General features: G+C 35.7%; 1 protein-coding gene across 36 annotated transcripts in view; it reads left to right on the top strand.

The window, feature by feature from the left end:
- PTPRD (protein tyrosine phosphatase receptor type D) overlaps positions 1-16,912 on the top strand; it is a 1,159,674-nt gene that overhangs the window by 1,029,389 nt on the left and 113,373 nt on the right. For 18 of the 36 annotated variants that reach the window (XM_064641432.1, XM_064641441.1, XM_064641440.1 and 15 more), the window contains 6 exons: positions 5,150-5,283; positions 6,545-6,689; positions 10,057-10,362; positions 11,396-11,589; positions 13,539-13,565; positions 15,619-15,736. In XM_064641432.1, coding sequence (XP_064497502.1) covers positions 5,150-5,283; positions 6,545-6,689; positions 10,057-10,362; positions 11,396-11,589; positions 13,539-13,565; positions 15,619-15,736 — 924 coding nt within the window. The remainder of the gene's footprint in view (positions 1-5,149; positions 5,284-6,544; positions 6,690-10,056; positions 10,363-11,395; positions 11,590-13,538; positions 13,566-15,618; positions 15,737-16,912) is intronic. The other 18 variants (XM_064641454.1, XM_064641453.1, XM_064641452.1 and 15 more) reach the window with 4 other exon arrangements.

Here is a 16,912-nt window from a genome sequence, read left to right as displayed (position 1 = left end):
GCTGTTAATCATGCCCATCTGTTCCTGATTACTGTTGCAATCGGAAGAAATTATAACAAAATTAATAGTGCTGGAGGTTTTCTCAGTACATGCTTTCAGCTTTGTAACAGTTGACTTGATAATGTTTATTTGTGGCTAATTTAAAAAAAAAATGGGGCATACAGGAGGCATACTTAAGCACTGATACTTTTCCTTGAAATACCAACATTTTAAATCAGAAAAGAGAAAAAACCTAAGAAAGTCTAGTTCAGTTTTTCAGTTCGGGGTATGTTTAAAAACTAAGATTTTCCCAGTTTTCTATCCAGTAGTTTCTCTTCAGTGAACACCACAGAATAAAATGCCCTCTTTGCCCTTGTCTTCCAGATTTCCTGTATTGTAAATCTGAATACGATTGTTTTAGTTTAAGTCTCTCAAAATGAAACTGATTCAAAATATTAAACTGAAGTGCTATTTAAAAGCAGGGGAAATGGATTTAATGATTACATGTGTTTGATTTTTTTCCTTTTTTTTGGTAAACAAATAAACCTGCCATTATGAATATATAGCTTAACCCTTATACTTACTTTGGGGATATTAGAGCATATATACAACAAAATCTTACTGACATCTGTGACTTACAGGCTCTGTTAAATAGTTCAAAGCTTTCCTCCCTTAAGTGTATTCTGATCTTTGGAGAGAAATTATGAAAATTAATAATTTGTTCTTAAAAAGACTGTGCAGAGGAATTTTTGCTTTCCTAGTACAGCAGAGTTTTCTTTTGAAATGCCTGTGAGTGGCTTCTTACTTTGCAGGTCAGCAAAAACTCTGCTGATAGTGAAGCAAGTTTTTAATTAAAATATTGACTTGGAGCATGTAGTTTGAGAGGAAGAGAAGGAAGCATTTTTCAGACAACCAGAAATAAAATATTTTTTAAAAAATCATGTTCACTTTTGATTTTCAGTATTTTACTTAATCAGTTTAAGGCAAAGCTGTATCCTATTGCCCCACAATAGGACAATTAACCAGTTGTTTTCAGCACTGTTTTCTTTATGATAAAAAGACACCATTTTAAGAAATTCTTTAATCAGAAAAAAGCTGTGGAGATGAGCCTTTTGAATAAGGCAGGATCAGTTCCAAAAGTTATACCTAGGAAAGTCCTTATTCTTGCCTTTTGGGCCAAAGGATTTTATTCTCTTGAAGATGGAGTCAGGACTGGACTGTTATTTAGGTGAATTGACTTACCAAATTTTAGACAAAAGAAATATTGATATAACTTTTAGTGTGATACTTCTTGCCCTGTTTTTACTTTTTTAGAAAACAAAAGCCTGTTGTTCTGCGTCCAGTTTAGGGGCTCAGCACATACTTCTTCTGTATCTTACTATATTTGCTTTCTGTGCTTAAAGTGGTCAGAAGTACATATACTCTGAGCAACTTATTTTAACCTGTGTGTAGCAGGAAAATTTAGAGTTTTAAACTGTCTGGGTTTTGCTTTTGTTTCATTTCATTTTGTTTCATTTTATTTCATTTTTACTGTGCAAAGAGAGGATAGCTACTGAAGGAATTAAGAGAATCTTGTCTTTGTTCTGAGCTTTGGTAGAAAGAGGGGAGAATGAGAGATGCATAAGGTCTATTGGATAGTGGGTTACTGGAGAAAGAGAGAGAAAAAATATTCAGCAAAATGAATGTGCAGCTGTAAGCATATGCTTCTTTAGACAAAAACTTAAAATGTAAAACATACTATTAATTTTAAACCAAGGATTCTCCATGATTTGGAGACTAAGGATCATTACAGTTATAAAGGGCTAATGTTTTGAACACATGAAAAAGGACAGTAATGAGAAGATTAAGTATCTGACTTGCAGGGCACATAAATGAAACCTTAGCTTAAACAAAATTAATGTTTCTGGAGTTCTTCTAGTAAAAGAAGATTAGAAAATCAGAGGAAGAGAGTCCATAGCAAGCGGATACTGTTCTGTGTTGTAGCTAGCTAACTATTTACCAGAAATTCAAAATTTTTGTTACTAACACATGAAGGGGGAAACCTCATGTACCTCAGTTCTAAGAGCTTCTCTGTAGAGTTTCATGCTTCTTTCAGAGAAAGTAGAAGCATAAACTCTTTTTAGGTTTCCTACTGATTGTAAATTCTCTTGGTCAATTTATTGTCCTTTACAAAGCTAGTTTCTAATTGAACTGATTGAGTTTTTGTCTAGGTATGGATTTCACCCTAGCAATTTCATAGGTCCCTTTTCAGCCTGGAGACTCTTTTCCACCATTACTTGCAAACCCAGCACAGTCCTGGAACGGTTTTCTGGTTACCTCAGCCAGCTGAGGAGCTGTGCAGGAAACTAAAGTGCCCTTCTGATTCGAGATCCCATTTTATGATTCTGTTCTGGCACTTTAATCAGGGGTGAACACAGAACCACAAGGAAAATGTCCACCAGTCTGTGTTTTTTTCTGGTTATCCAGCAATAAACATGGAGGACTAGGCAAGCAAAAATGTAGAACTTTATATGAAGTTTTGAAAAAAGTAATGGACTTTGTTTCTCTAGGTCTTTTTCTGTTTCTGAAGTAAAGCAGTAGCTTCTGTCAGCTCCAGCTTGGCTTAACTCCTATGTGCCACTGAAGATTTTTTTGAACAACTGTTGTGTGTTCTGGGCGTAAATCCTAAATAGTTTAAAAGTTATTCTTCCACTTTCTTAACTAGTACTTTTCCTTTGTCTTAAGCAATGGGTTCCCTACAAGAGTTTATTAGCAATACAAAGTGTTAAGTTGCTGTTATTTTGGGTTTGTTTTCTTTCTTCTCCTTCTTCTCTTATCTGCCTGGATCAATGCAGATTTCTCTGTCACCTCTTTCTTCTGTCAGTGTTTTCAGCATCAGAGTTGCCAAACTACAGTTAAAAAATCTGAGGGGAGACTGGATTTTGCAGCAAGGTATTATTTTGACAAACAGCATTTGGAAAAGCCAATTAGCCATCAACTTGTCTTAAAAAATTATTGAGAATTGCAGACCTAAGACCACAAAGGGGTTTTTTTATAAAAGGAATACTTGGAGAATGAGGGTCTTAAAACATGCAGAGACAGGAAAGACCCTTAGTTCTCCATCTGCTGCCATATTTATCATAACAGATGGTACCAGCCTTCATATGAGTCACTTGACTGATTATTTACTATTGCTACTGGCTGTGTTCTACAATTCATATATCCATACATTAAGTACAGATCATAACATCACAAAACAGTTCAGGCTGGCAGGATGATCATCTAGGGAGGTCTCAAGCCACAGCCGCTGCCCAGAGCAGACTCAGCTGTGGGGTCAGACTAACTTTCTTAGGGCTTCACCCACTTGAAGTGTAAAGCCCGCCAAGTCTGGTATGGTCAACTTCCCTGGGTCCTGGCTTTATTGCTGTGTTGTCCTGAGCCTCTTATATTTCAGCTTGGGCTGCTGCTTTTTACCTGCCACACCCTGTGAAGAGCCTGGCTGCATTTCTTCCGTCCCTTCCATCAGTGCTGAGTACTGTTGAGTGCCCCCAAAACCGTCCCTTCTCCCAGCTAAGACATCCCTAGCCCTTAAGCCTCTCCTTGCAAAATCAGAAGTATTTCTGTCAAAAATACTTAGTTGATATATGTTGTAATTGCTCCCTGTGTTTTGTGATCTTTTCCCCTTTTCACTTTGCAGTACTTAGGCAGTGGTCTCTTTTAGACCAGGCATCTTTTAGAAAAACAGCTAATTAGTCTTATCCCTTTTTGTTCCTGTAAAAAGAGTTGGTGTCTCATTACTCTCACTCATTGAAAAAAAAAAGGACTGGTGGGGAATTGCAACCTCCACACAGGAGCTTGAATATGCACCTCATGTGGAAAGTTTATCTGCCTGTTTGAAGTTAGATATCAAATCTGTAGCAGCATACACAAGGGCAGTGTTATCCTCAGAGTAATATTCTGTAAAAGTCTGGGGAAGATAAAAATTAAAATACAGTTTTGCTTACTGTTTGCTCCATGGAGTTTTTAGGTGTTTCACTGTACAAAAGATACATACTTGTAAAGCTGTAGTATAGTTCTCCCCTGAAAAATGTGACGTCATTCTATTTGTCACACTTGGTTCTCAGTGTGTGCTGAGGAGTACTTTTTTCCCCTTAAAAAACAACATGCTGCAACCACAGCGGTAGTGGATCAAGGGTTGGACTTGATGATCTTGGAGGTCCCTTCCAACCCAATGATTCTATGATTCTATGATTTTATTCTCAAACAGCTAGAAATGCTGTGGAAAACTGTTTTGTGCCTTATCAACAGCACTATTAACTGAAAGTAATGTTTTAGAACTTGGGTGCCTAAACTATTTTATACAATCCAATGGTAGAGGTACATTTTACTGTCTTTTCCCAGTCAGCCTTATTATTTGCTTTAGATTTGAAGACGTAAATGAAGGTAACATTTGGTCTGGATAATTTCTGTGACCATTACCCAAGATACAACAACAGATAACGTTCTTGTCTAGTGCAATCAAAATTGTATTTTTACTTCTTGCAATTAGAGTGTGTTGTCACTAGAAATTCCATTATATGGGTAAAAGTACCAGTCTTTAAAGTGTAGAAATATGTCACTAATGAGAACTTAACTGAAGATCTCTTCAGTAGGTTATACCTTCTTCAGATTACACAAGCATTCAATATGTAGGTGACTCAAAGAGCAGGATGTGTTTACTGTCTTTTTTTTATTAGCTGAGCAAGTAACTTTCATATTTGGAAATGAATGTAGTGGTTTTAACACTTTATTCTAGACTCTTCAAACCAATCATATGTTCTACTAGCTTTTCCCCATACACATACAAATATATAGATGTATATATTTGCATTTTCACATGTAGGTTATTAGATCACTTGTATTTATCACCAACCATCTCTTCAATTGCTTTTCAGTTTTGTGTGCATTACTTATACTATGAAACATTTATTTGAAACCATTGATAATTTTTTAACATATGAATTAAATGTATCAGTATTCTTTTTCTATGCTCAGATTAATTTACGTCATAGTACCGTAAATCAATTTGTTTAAGTTTAGTAAGTTAAATAAAGTAATATTGTGTGAAATATTCAGATAGTAGTTTAAAAGGTTTGAAAGTGTTAAACTAGCCAAATAAATAACAGGCAACACTACTCAACTTTTTATTTAGTGCCTGGTCAACCACTGAACTTCAAAGCAGAACCTGAGTCTGAAACAAGCATATTGCTTTCCTGGACACCTCCACGCTCTGATACCATTTCCAGCTATGAACTGGTTTACAAAGATGGGGAACATGGGGAGGAGGTAAGTGGCAATTGTACATCTTTTAAATAATCTTTAGTGAGTCAGACATGAAATGCTGCAATGGTTTAAATTTCATGTATTAGTAAGTTTCTTTAGTATAAATGCCTTGATGCTTAAGACTTTGTTAAATCCAAGAGTTAGTCTAGGGACAGATTGAAAGTGTGTAAACAGCTGAAAATGCTGTTGATGGTTACCTGCCAGTGGAATTTTGCTGTAGACAGCAATGAGTCCTTCACAGAAGTTCCATTCAGTTTCAGACATTGATTATGTCTCCAAGCCTGTTCCTCTACACAGGCTTGGAAGCAAAAGTGTCTGGGGGCATGTTATGGACCTTTAAGCTTTTTTTTGACTTGTACTTGGATGCTGCAGTCTGTTTTCAGCCTTAGGTAATTTTTGTTTCTCTATGCCATCATGTAAGAGAATTATCAAGCCTTTTCAATCTTTCAATAATAATTGGGAATAAAACATGGGGTTTTTTCTAAAGATGAAAACCTGCTATGGACTTATTCTGTACCATTATTTCATAAATAATTTTCAGTTTGAGGGCCTTTGTTGTGTTTGTACTATAAACTTCAGAGTAATTTTCCGATAGGAAAAATGTGATATTACGAGGTGTCCCAGACAAAATAAAGAAGCCAGGAGTGTCAGAAGGCAGCAGGGGAGTGTCAGTCTTACTGGTTTCTTCTGCATCATCTGCTCATTGCTAATGCTTCAGCTGAGCTTACATTTATGACAGCTTCACACATACGCTGTGAATACATAAGCTTATTTAGTGGAAAGGGACCAGAACCATACTTCACCTCCAAATAGGATGCAGGCCTCTTCTTAATAAGTTACCCTTTGGCCAATTTTGCTTCTTAATGATTTGAAGAAAAAATCTAACTACATGGTTAAACTCAAGATTATTTACACTATAAAATGTTGTAGTTCACTGTTGTAAAAGAGGCTTTGTTCATGTGGTATTGCCTGAAAAGCCTCTTATGCTTTGTACACAGCTATTTGTTCCTCAGTTAAGTGGTGTTTCTGTCTCTGAGTTCCACCTTTTAAACTGTTGACTTAAAAAAATACTGTTCCTTTTATGTGTTTGTCAAATTAATGTATTAATTTTTGGTTTGGTTTAGTTTGGTTCTGATTTATTTTCCTGAATTTAAGTTTTCCTCAATGGGGTTATCAGAGTATGAAAGCATTTCCTGTATAGGCAACATATAGAATTCAGATTCTCTGAATACTAATCAAGACATCCTCTTATGCTTACCTTTAGCAACGGGTTTCCACCGAACCTACTACATCTTATCGTCTGCAAGGTTTAAGACCAAACAGCCTGTACTTATTCCGTCTAGCTGCACGTTCTCCTCAAGGCCTGGGTGCTTCAACAGCAGAAATCTCAGCAAGAACCATGCAGTCAAGTAGGTGTCTTTCCTTGCAAACTTTATTCTCTTGTGTTGTATTTCTTGAAGAGATTAATCTCATTAGTCCAGAGAGGCATCAATAAAGGCAAAATACAGCATTCATGCTGCTTAATAGAGCAAAAGAATGCTTAAAATGTATATTTTTGGGGTGTATTGTGATCAACTTAATATGAGTGGCTTTTACATAGTTTCAAAAAACGACCTCTGTAAACCAGTGTCTAAGGAGGCAATATAATGCTGTCATAATCATATTTTATTTTATGTTCTAATAAGGTAAGATGTTGTATCATGCAATAGGTGCGCATTAATAACAGTTCTTCACCCATAAAATTCCACCCATCTGTGTATTTCCTGTAATACTAGGTTGTTTCTGCAGCATCTCCCTGAAGTACAAAAATCTGTAGAGTGGGTCATGTTGAACATTTGAGACTGTACCAAAAATTTCTTAACAACTCTTCTGTAGTACCTAATAATCCCTATTTTGTTAGATTTTCTTAATCTGGTCTTTTTACAGTGTTCAGTCATTTTACACCAGTAGAAAAGTAGTTTTCTCACTGGTGCTTGTGGAAACAGTGTCATGAAACTCATCACATTTGCCCGCAAATGAGAGGTAAAAATTTGTCCGAGATTTATATATACACCTTAAAATATTTAAATTAAGACTTAACTAAAACAATCAGTTATTTAGCAATGATGTCCATAAGTGTTATTTTTACCTGATAGATTATGCTTTTCTGGCAGTTTGCGTTATAATGTGTCATTTTAAAACTTAGTGCAATTCTATTTGTATTTGTTTTAAATTAAACAGCCTGTTTTTAAAGTAATATTATTCAAAACAGAAAATTCAATTTCTCAATTGGCATGAGTCTTTTTAATTTGCAATCATGGCAGATGTGATTACACAATCATTCCTTGGTAGCGTTATTTATTAATAGCAGTTAGTGTGACTGGAGACACAGTGCTACACGCTTTAACCAAAGCTAAATGTGTTTCTGAAGCACTTGTAAAGCATTTGGAACAAGCATAAAAGACAGCTATATAACAAGGCTGGTTTTAGAGATAGTGGCAAGGCACCTTTTCATTTTAATAATCCAGAATCAATAATTTGATTAAGAAAAACGTATTTATTTATTCTGGGAGTCATTTCAACTATTTAGAATGCTCATTCTCTTATATTGAGCAAAGATTGCTTAGACTGTGCATAAAAAGTAAACATCTAGGAGCAAGGCTTGCATGTTCCATGTATAAGGATATTGCCAGTTTTCCTTTCTTGAATATAGGAACACATATTTTTCTCAGCCTTTTGTCTTCAGATAGTAGGGAGATCCAGTTGATTTCAGTGGTCAGACCCAAGTTATTTGCTGAAAATATTACAACCTTTTGTTTGCAAAAAAGTTTATTTAAAAAAAAAGTATATACATTAATAAAACTGGTTACACAAGTAGCCTTCAAATTATCCTTTCTTACATAAGTGCCATATATTTGCATTTTAAGAGTATAATGAATTAAAAATTAATAAGCTTCTATGAGTTTATTAGCAATATTCACCAGAATATGCTATTGCCTTTCATCTTGGTATCAGAGGAAGATGCTGCAGGGATTTATTTCTTTTTTGTCAGACCCTTAAGGGACATTTTACAAGTATTTTACTTCCTGCACAAGATAATGGTAGAAGGGGATTTGCATGTTTTGAGTACTTGATTACTGAATTAGTGTATATAAAAACAATCCCAAATGTGATAAATCTGTTCCCCCATCCACCTCCTCTAGATAGTTGAAATACTGGTACATTCCCTCATACTTTCCCTTCAGAAGAGCAGTGTACCATACTGAGTAAAAAGCCATTGATCCCTGTGGAAAGAGCTGTAGGGAACTGAAAGCTACATGTGTAAATGCAGGAGGTCACAGCAGATCCTAGGCCTTGTCTGTTGTTTTAATTTTGTTTCATGTACCTAATATAAATATAAATCCATTTGTTTATTTTTTCCCTTAAAAAATGGGGAAGAAAATTGGAGGGAGGGGGGAGACAGGGGTAAATAAAGGTCTAACACAATAAAATTTATGTTTTCCTTATAAGAGAGAAGGCAGATATAGGAAAGGAATCTGCATCTGCTACTTCTTCGAGTGACTTTGAGCTATGGCTCATTTTTTTTGGTGCTTTGAATGATTTGTTAGCGAGCATAGATTTTGCTAAGTCCAAGTGCATTGAAGCCCATAAATGCATATCTAACTTTCAGTACTTGATTTGCCTCACTGAAAGCAGTGAAAAAACATACATGCTTAATTGTCCTGGAGCTTGGAAATGGTAAATATGCTAACATATTGCTTCAAAAAAAAGGCAGTAAAGGTGAGCACTTCTGCTCCGGAAGGTTGGTGCTGGTGACAAGAGATGAAACAAAGTCAGAAACTCCCACCATTCTGATGTGCTGATCTTGTAAACTCTCTTTGTAAAATGAATACTGCTATACCTGGTTTCTTGATGCATTGTTTGGGGTAGATTTTTTTTTTCTGTAGAAGTAATTTACATTACCGGTAGGATTAACTCTTTGCTAGCAAAGGTGTCTCCAAGAGGAGTTAAAAAAATAAAACTGACAGCTGATCTAGGGTAAGTACAAGTTACAGTCAGAATCAACAAGCCTGTCACTTTTTCCTGGTAGGTAAATCTTTGACTAAAACTTTCTTCATCTTCTATGGACTGCATGCTCCTATTATGTTGGGTGCAATAAATGTTTCATTAAATGCTTTCTATTTAAATGTAATTTATGGTTGACTTGTGTCAGGCAGACTCTATTATTTAAAAAAAAAAATAATTTGTTTAGGAGAGTGGAAAGGCTGCAAAAATGACAATCTGTGGAGCAATTTCTAGCAATTACTGCAAGTTTTTGGGAATTCTGTTAAAAGAGATTTTTTTTCTCAAGGAAAGTAAAGCCACTTGAAGGGGATATGTCCAAATTTGTAAGTAAATACGTGTCACATGTCAGTTAAAATATTATAGCTTGCACTAATTGCAATGATTATAAGGATAGATCAGTAGTCATAAAAGTGTTACATTTTTGTTTATTTCAAGAAGAATTTTAATTACAGGTAGGTAATATTATTTTGAGGCTTCATTTTCATATATTTCCCCCACACCCTTTTTCACCATTTAGTTGGTCTCTTCATTTTCAGTTTCCTCATGTTAATAAGCCAAGGTGCATATGATTATCTGATGTTTTGCTTTTTTAAGTTTCTACTTTTTCTTTTGTTTCTTTATTATTTTCGTTTGGGTGTCCTTTATTTATTTTTATTTTTTTCTTTTGTTCATTTTTTTCAATCACTCCTATCCTTCCACTCAAATCCTCCTTTAACCCACTACTGAAATTAGAGCCATCAGCTCCTCCTCAAGACATTAGTTGCACAAGCCCCAGCTCCACTAGCATTTTGGTAAGTTGGAAACCTCCACCGGTGGAAAAGCAGAACGGCATTATCACTGAATACTCCATCAAGTACATTGGGATTGATGGAGAAGATGTCAAGCCCCATGAAATTTTGGGAATTTCCTCGGACAGTACCCAATATCTTTTGGAACAGCTGGAAAAATGGACTGAATACCGGATATCTGTGACTGCTCACACTGATGTTGGACCTGGCCCAGAGAGCTTAGCAGTATTGATTCGGACAGATGAAGATGGTATGTTGCCTCCACTACATCAGTTTGCACCTCTATGACTCTCTGTCGATCTGCTGTCTTTTGTGTAGGCTAAACAGTAATTTTTTTCTGCTCCTCTCTTTTTACCAAATATAATCAAATATTATCGCCCTTTGAGCTTTGTAATCAAAGACTTGTCCTTTCTACACCATTTTTATATTTGATATTTTTGTATTTTTTTATCAGAAAGCACTGTTTTTGTGAGTGACATGAATTTGCTGCTCCTTTTTGCACATACATATCCTTCTTGCTCCTCCTTGAACATGAAAATAATTCTCAGAAAAAAAACTTTCTGCCTTTTCCTTGATTTTACCATCACTGTTATTTTTAAACACTTATGTCTATAAACTTTTTTTCAGGTTTTGTTTTTTTGGTTTTTTGTTGGTTTTTTTTTAGCTGCTTTCTTCTTCCATATTGTGCTTTTTGATTTGCTTTTTGGGGGGTTGTTTTTTTCTTTTTCTTTTTTTTTTTTGTTGGATTTTTTTTTTTTTTAGTTTTGTTTTTTGATCTGGAAAACTGATGCTCCTCACATTTTCTTTTCTTCCATTCTTGAAAGTGACAGAAGACAGCCTTGTTATCAACCTCCTTTTTATACTACTGAGGAAAAAAAATCAAAACAAAACAAAACATAGAACTTGGCGAACAAAAACAAGAGAAACTTTTTTTGAAATCTTTTGTGGTTTTGTTGCTGTTATTGTAGTATTATTATTTCAATGATTAAAATATCTCTTTGTACTATAATGCTTTGAATCTCAAAGCATCTTCCTTGGCTTTTGTACATTTTTACATGTTTTTCTATTTCTCTAATACTCCTTTTTCTTCCATTTTTTGCATCAGTCATGTTTTTTGATCTTTTCACTGAAAGGTAGAGCAGATTGGTTGAGCAGTTTCATTTGTGGAATAATTTGTATTCTTCAAAGAAAACTTAGTGAGTCTGCCCTTTTTTAAGAAAAAGAAAAAGCCATGGGTGGGAGAGGTGCCTGTAATTCTCTTCTGTCCAATGATGTTGTTCCAGTTCCTAGTGGTCCTCCTCGCAAAGTCGAGGTAGAGGCTGTCAACTCTACTGCTGTTAAAGTGTCATGGCGCTCGCCTGTGCCCAATAAGCAGCATGGTCAGATCCGAGGATACCAGGTCCACTACGTAAGGATGGAAAATGGAGAGCCAAAGGGTCAACCCATGCTGAAGGACATCATGCTGGCTGATGCGCAGGTAATTCGAGCCCTTTATGTTCTTTTCTAGGTCACAGTGAAGACATTTAATGTACCAGAGAGCTATCCAGAACTACCTTTTGTTGTTTGTGTGTGTTTTTTTCCTTTCTGTTTATCAGCCTACCTGCTAACATTTTTTGTCTCTATTTTAAAAACGTTTTTTAGAACACTTACATTTAAAGGTTCTTGGGCCAAATCTAGACACCTTCTTCTCTATTGGTCTACAACTAAATGCTAAGATGTGTCATTCTTCTGGTCCCCCTAAAGCTAGAGACTGATGGACACCCTATACCTATTCTCTGAAGTTTTAAAGCATCAGGGTGGTATGACCCAGGTCACATTCAGTGTAGCAAATTGTGCACGGCCTGTTCCCCCCATGTGCTATTGCACTGTTTCAGTAGAGAGCCTAAAATCATTAGAAGCCTGTGTTAGCCCATTATTACAGTGTTTCTGTGATTAGTTTGTATGCATCTCACCACACATTTCACAAGAAATGAATTTTCTTAATGCAACTGTATAAAACCACTGAGGTATTTATACTTTTTGTTATTCATATCATAACTGTAATAAAATTAGGAGCTTAGTTGAAATAGGCATGCGGTTATTTATATTGCAAAATTTTCTGTGTTTTAGAAATTATGAGATTATGAGATTATGAGGTGATGAAAACATCAAGTTTAAAAAGCTTCTCAAACTAGGATTTTACTAAGTGATGCAAGTGTTCTGTAAAACTTAAGATTCCCAAAGCTTCTGGTACTGGAGGAGTCATTCTACATTGAAACTGTTATCAAGTACATACCTCGCATTCCTAGCCCATGGTTTATGACTGGATTGACTGGAAATGAAATTATCAACCTAAATTAAAGAGTTAAATCTGCTTCCTAAGTATTTTATGTGAGTAAATATATGGGAGTTTTACTTTTTTTTTTTTCTCCCAGTCTTAGTTCTAAATTTCAGTTCTGCAGAGACTTTTTTTGAGAATAGATCTCCTACACCTGCATTTTACTGATGACCCTATTCTCAAAATACTGTCTCTGTGTCTGGACATCTTTGTTGTAGTTTTACCTTCCAGTACTTATTTAATTATTTTGCAAAACACGATGTTCTTGCAGCTTAAATTCAGTGGAGAGAAAGATGAAAGTGGTTCAGGAAGTGGGAAGGGAAAGGGAAAAGGGAGAGGCGATGGAAAAGGACATTCTAGTGTTAGTGTGCTTTGGTTCTCCCCCTCCTTGCACAAATTTTTACTTTCATCCTCTCTGAGTTTAAACAGTTTTAAACACTAGCAAGTTAGTAACTGGAGACTAGGTAAGATATTTGAGCCCAAATATTATAAAGGCAAAAGTTGTATTTCTTCTTTTGTCAAGTTTAGCTTTGACCTGCCTGTGTGCCACTGTTCCATGCTGAATAGTCAACTACCTTCTTTTCCTAACACTCCTTCCTGCCTGTCATACTTCTGTGATGCATGTCATCAGGGCTTGTGCAGGCGTGAAGACCCTGAGGTTAAAGTAGCAGTGTGATTAGGTTTCAGGACTTAAAAATCCTACTAGTAATTTAAATAATGAGTTGCATTAATTTAGTAAACTGAAGCATATAGCCTGGTAACTTGGTTAACTAATCCAAGGTAACCTTTAATTCTACCTTGGTAACTTTTAATACAAACTGTTATAAAATAATACTATGTGGTACAAGAGGATTCATTACTTCTTTCATTTGTCAAGGAAAGAGAAGTAGCTGATATTTAGGGAAAGCAGAAACAGAACTAAAAATGTCCAGTCTGATTTCGTTAACCAAATTCCACATAATTCTACACAATTAATTCAAACTGTAAACAATTTTTTGAGGCATCTTTGATACTTATTTTACTATTAAGAAGAAAACTTTATCTCAACCAGGCTACAAATCTCCTTATTTCTTTTGTTTTTCCCTTCAACTTACTTTACTCTAAATCAGTGGGAATATGATGATACTACTGAACATGTAAGTAGTTTTTGACTGGGCAGAAAAACATTGTGGGTTTGGTTTGGGATTTTCTTTTCATTGCTTGTTTGCTTGTAGCATCGTTCTAATTTTTTGGGCTTTTTTGGGGGTATTTTTTTGTGTTTGGTTTTGGTTTGGGTTTTTTTGTCATTGCACAAACGCATGCTCCTAACTTCAAAGGTTTTTTTTTATGACACTGTTTTGGTTAATTTTTTTCTTTTCCCAGGGAGAGAGGGTTACTGCTGCTTGCTTATTTTGAGGTTTAGCATGATGCCGAAATGTACAGCACTGGTTTGTGTTTTCATCTTTTTGATGGCTGTCACTAAGTTTGCCTCACAATTTCTTGTTTGTAAGGTGTTAGAAAAATAAAACAAAAGTGGTTCAGAGTTGCATACCAATCCTTGTATTTTTCTGTATTCATTTTAAGGTTAACAGGTTTTTTGTGTAACTGAAATTTGAAGTCAGTTGTGCTTTCTTTTGGTTAAAATAAATGTGTGCTATCAGAAAAGCCACATGCCATGCACTGTTTATGCCTGAGTAATAAGGCTTGCTGTATCCAAGTCACACTTTTAAACATGCGGTCATATCTCTTACACCATGAAGAACTGATTGTTTTAGGTGAGGCTAATATCTTCCTCACTGCTTTGGTTTTGTGGTTTTGGGGGGTTTTATGCCTTTTAGTTTAATTCTGTTAATATCAGGTGCAATTTCCTTATGAAAGATGTGAAGTCCATCTTACTGATTTTGGTCTTAAGGGTCAATTCAATTCTGAGATAGAGTCTAAGGAGGGGATTTTTTGGTAGTAATTTTTTGTTGGAGCTACTTTGCCCATTCATTCTAATCATTACCTTGTTTATTCTATATTGCTAATAACTGATTGTAAATAAAATGTTGAATTCCAATCACATGTTTAGTAAGCTCATACCCACTGTCTTGAGAAATTCATATACTAGGAATAGTCTAACCCATAATTTTTATATTAACTTTTCATAGCTATTGCATCTGAGGGGTGTGTGATTGCACATTTGCCATTTATTCTCGGTGCGCAAATACACCATCTCTCTGGCAGTATTGAAATTTAGTGTAAATTCATTCAGGCATCTGGAAGTGCAAAGGAATAGTCCAGTGCTTACAGGCTAGAATCTGGGAACTTAAAGCCAGTCAGCTGTCTTCAAATACTGTCCCTTTATATTTGCATATAAATTTTTTTTGTATAATGCATGTCAAGACTTAGTCCTCTTATTGCCCTTATAGCATGACATAAGTTTAGTGCATTCCTGTTGGTTCACCCTTCACCATCTTCTGTGTGCATATATGTACGTGTGTGCACACATGTGAAAAGGATCCCCCCTTGCTGTGATACTTGCAGTTCGATCTTGTTGCTGTTCATTTGTACTAGCAGAAGAGCTACTTCTATTGTAGCTGCTGTTGTTTGTTTGAGGGCCATCAGATGTATCCTCTGACCAGATTTTTAATGCTGTTCTAGGTAGTTCCTTTAGAGCTGAAGAGGGAGTTGTTTCTGAAGTCCTTTGAGAAATGTAGAGGCATAGTCCAACCAGTGACACAGGGTGCAATGAAAATAATAAGGCTTCCTTGTTCAGCTAAACCATCATTACTGACAGTGTGTGGATAGAAATGCAACACTTTTCTTACTAGGCATTTTAGAACTATATCAGTGATATCCTGTGAATGACTAAGTGAAACTGAGTTTCTCATGTCTACATATGCATGCATTTCACAGCGTCAGTAGTATTGCTTATGCAAGATATTTCAGAAGACTTTATTCACTGTTCACACCACTAAGCCTTTGGCCTTTTTCTTTAAACTACCTGAGGCATACTATTTGGATGTGTGCTGTCTTTCATTGCTTAAGTGAGTGACACGTTTTGCATTATGAAGTATTTCACACAGAACAGCAAATGCTTGCTATCACTGCCAGTAGCTCAAATATATACATGCTGTGTGTAATATAAAGGGGGGTTCTGAAGGATTCCATACTCTCTTGGCAAATAATCTGGTTTTAATTCATTTTTCTTGTTCTGTTTCATCTTAGGAAATGATAATTTCTGGGCTTCAGCCTGAAACTACATACTCTTTCACTGTGACAGCCTATACAACGAAAGGTGATGGAGCACGCAGCAAGCCCAAACTCGTATCTACTACTGGTGCAGGTAATATTTATACACATATTAATCTCTAAGTGAATCCTTTGACTTTTTCTGCTAGTGTTTTGCTCCTATTATTTGGAAGTCTCCTGTTGTGTGAGGAGTGTTTCCAGGACATAGCATTTTCTGTTTCAGGATTTGGCCCTTTATTTATTTAGATAAAAACAGAACCCCCTTTATCCCTCTCAATTCAAGATGGGCCACTTTATAGTTTTTTGTAACTCTTCCATTATGATTGGTGTCTTCTTGGAGAGGAAAAAATAGAAAGTCAGGGCTGAGAATGATATTTGAAAAATTTGTGAGGGGCTTTCCTGGTCTTCATGAGAGCAGCAGTGCTGCTGACTGTCAGTGAAAACATTGAAAGAACGTAATTCCTTGACAGTCACAACTTATCTCAGAAGAATGTGATTATAAAGCAGAGAACTGGAAAACAAAATGAAAGTTGATCCTGTAAAACCCCGAAACCCATATTGATGGATGGGTAATTTAAGGCACAAACTGAGGCAAAATACACTGTGTCACTGTGTTCAGTCTGCATTAGATCACAAGTGGTACTAGATGGTGGATATCTGACTGCATAATCAGTTCAGCAGTTAGCACTGGGATGAACTAAATTGCTTTCAGATGAGGAACAATGTTATTTTTTTTTAACTTAAAGTTAAATGCTTCGCTGTGGCACCGCTTAACCAGTTGATGCCACCACAGCTTTAGTGTGGTGTTCACCTACAATTGTTCCAGTCTGTAGGTATGAAGATTTTAGGTATGTAGGTAATATTCATTTTAGGGGGGTTGTAGTGCAGCCATTAAGGATATTCCATAACAATCACATGTAGCTCCATTACAAGCTCTCTTAATAACAGTTATGCTAATTGTTTATGCTATGTTTATGCTAATAGATAAAGTCCAAAAGGCATATGTATTTGTATTTATAGTGACTGACTCCATTTTTAAAACCATCACTGATTGTAGAACACGTCTTGTGTTAATATGAAAAACATGTATATCTTTGTCTCATTAGCTTCCTTGGAAAAATCTCAGGCCTGATGGCTAGATATATAATATAGTTTCATTTCAAATTTTAGAATACCTTGTAGTCATTGATCTTGGCTAATGCTGAAACTTACCCTCTAATTTCTTATCTTTCCTGGATTCTCATAGTCTGGGTAAAAAAAATGATATATA

The sequence above is a fragment of the Pseudopipra pipra genome, chromosome Z, assembly GCF_036250125.1.
Source record: "Pseudopipra pipra isolate bDixPip1 chromosome Z, bDixPip1.hap1, whole genome shotgun sequence".
In the NCBI taxonomy this organism is placed as follows: domain Eukaryota; kingdom Metazoa; phylum Chordata; class Aves; order Passeriformes; family Pipridae; genus Pseudopipra; species Pseudopipra pipra.
This window is presented reverse-complemented; position numbering and strand designations above follow the sequence as displayed.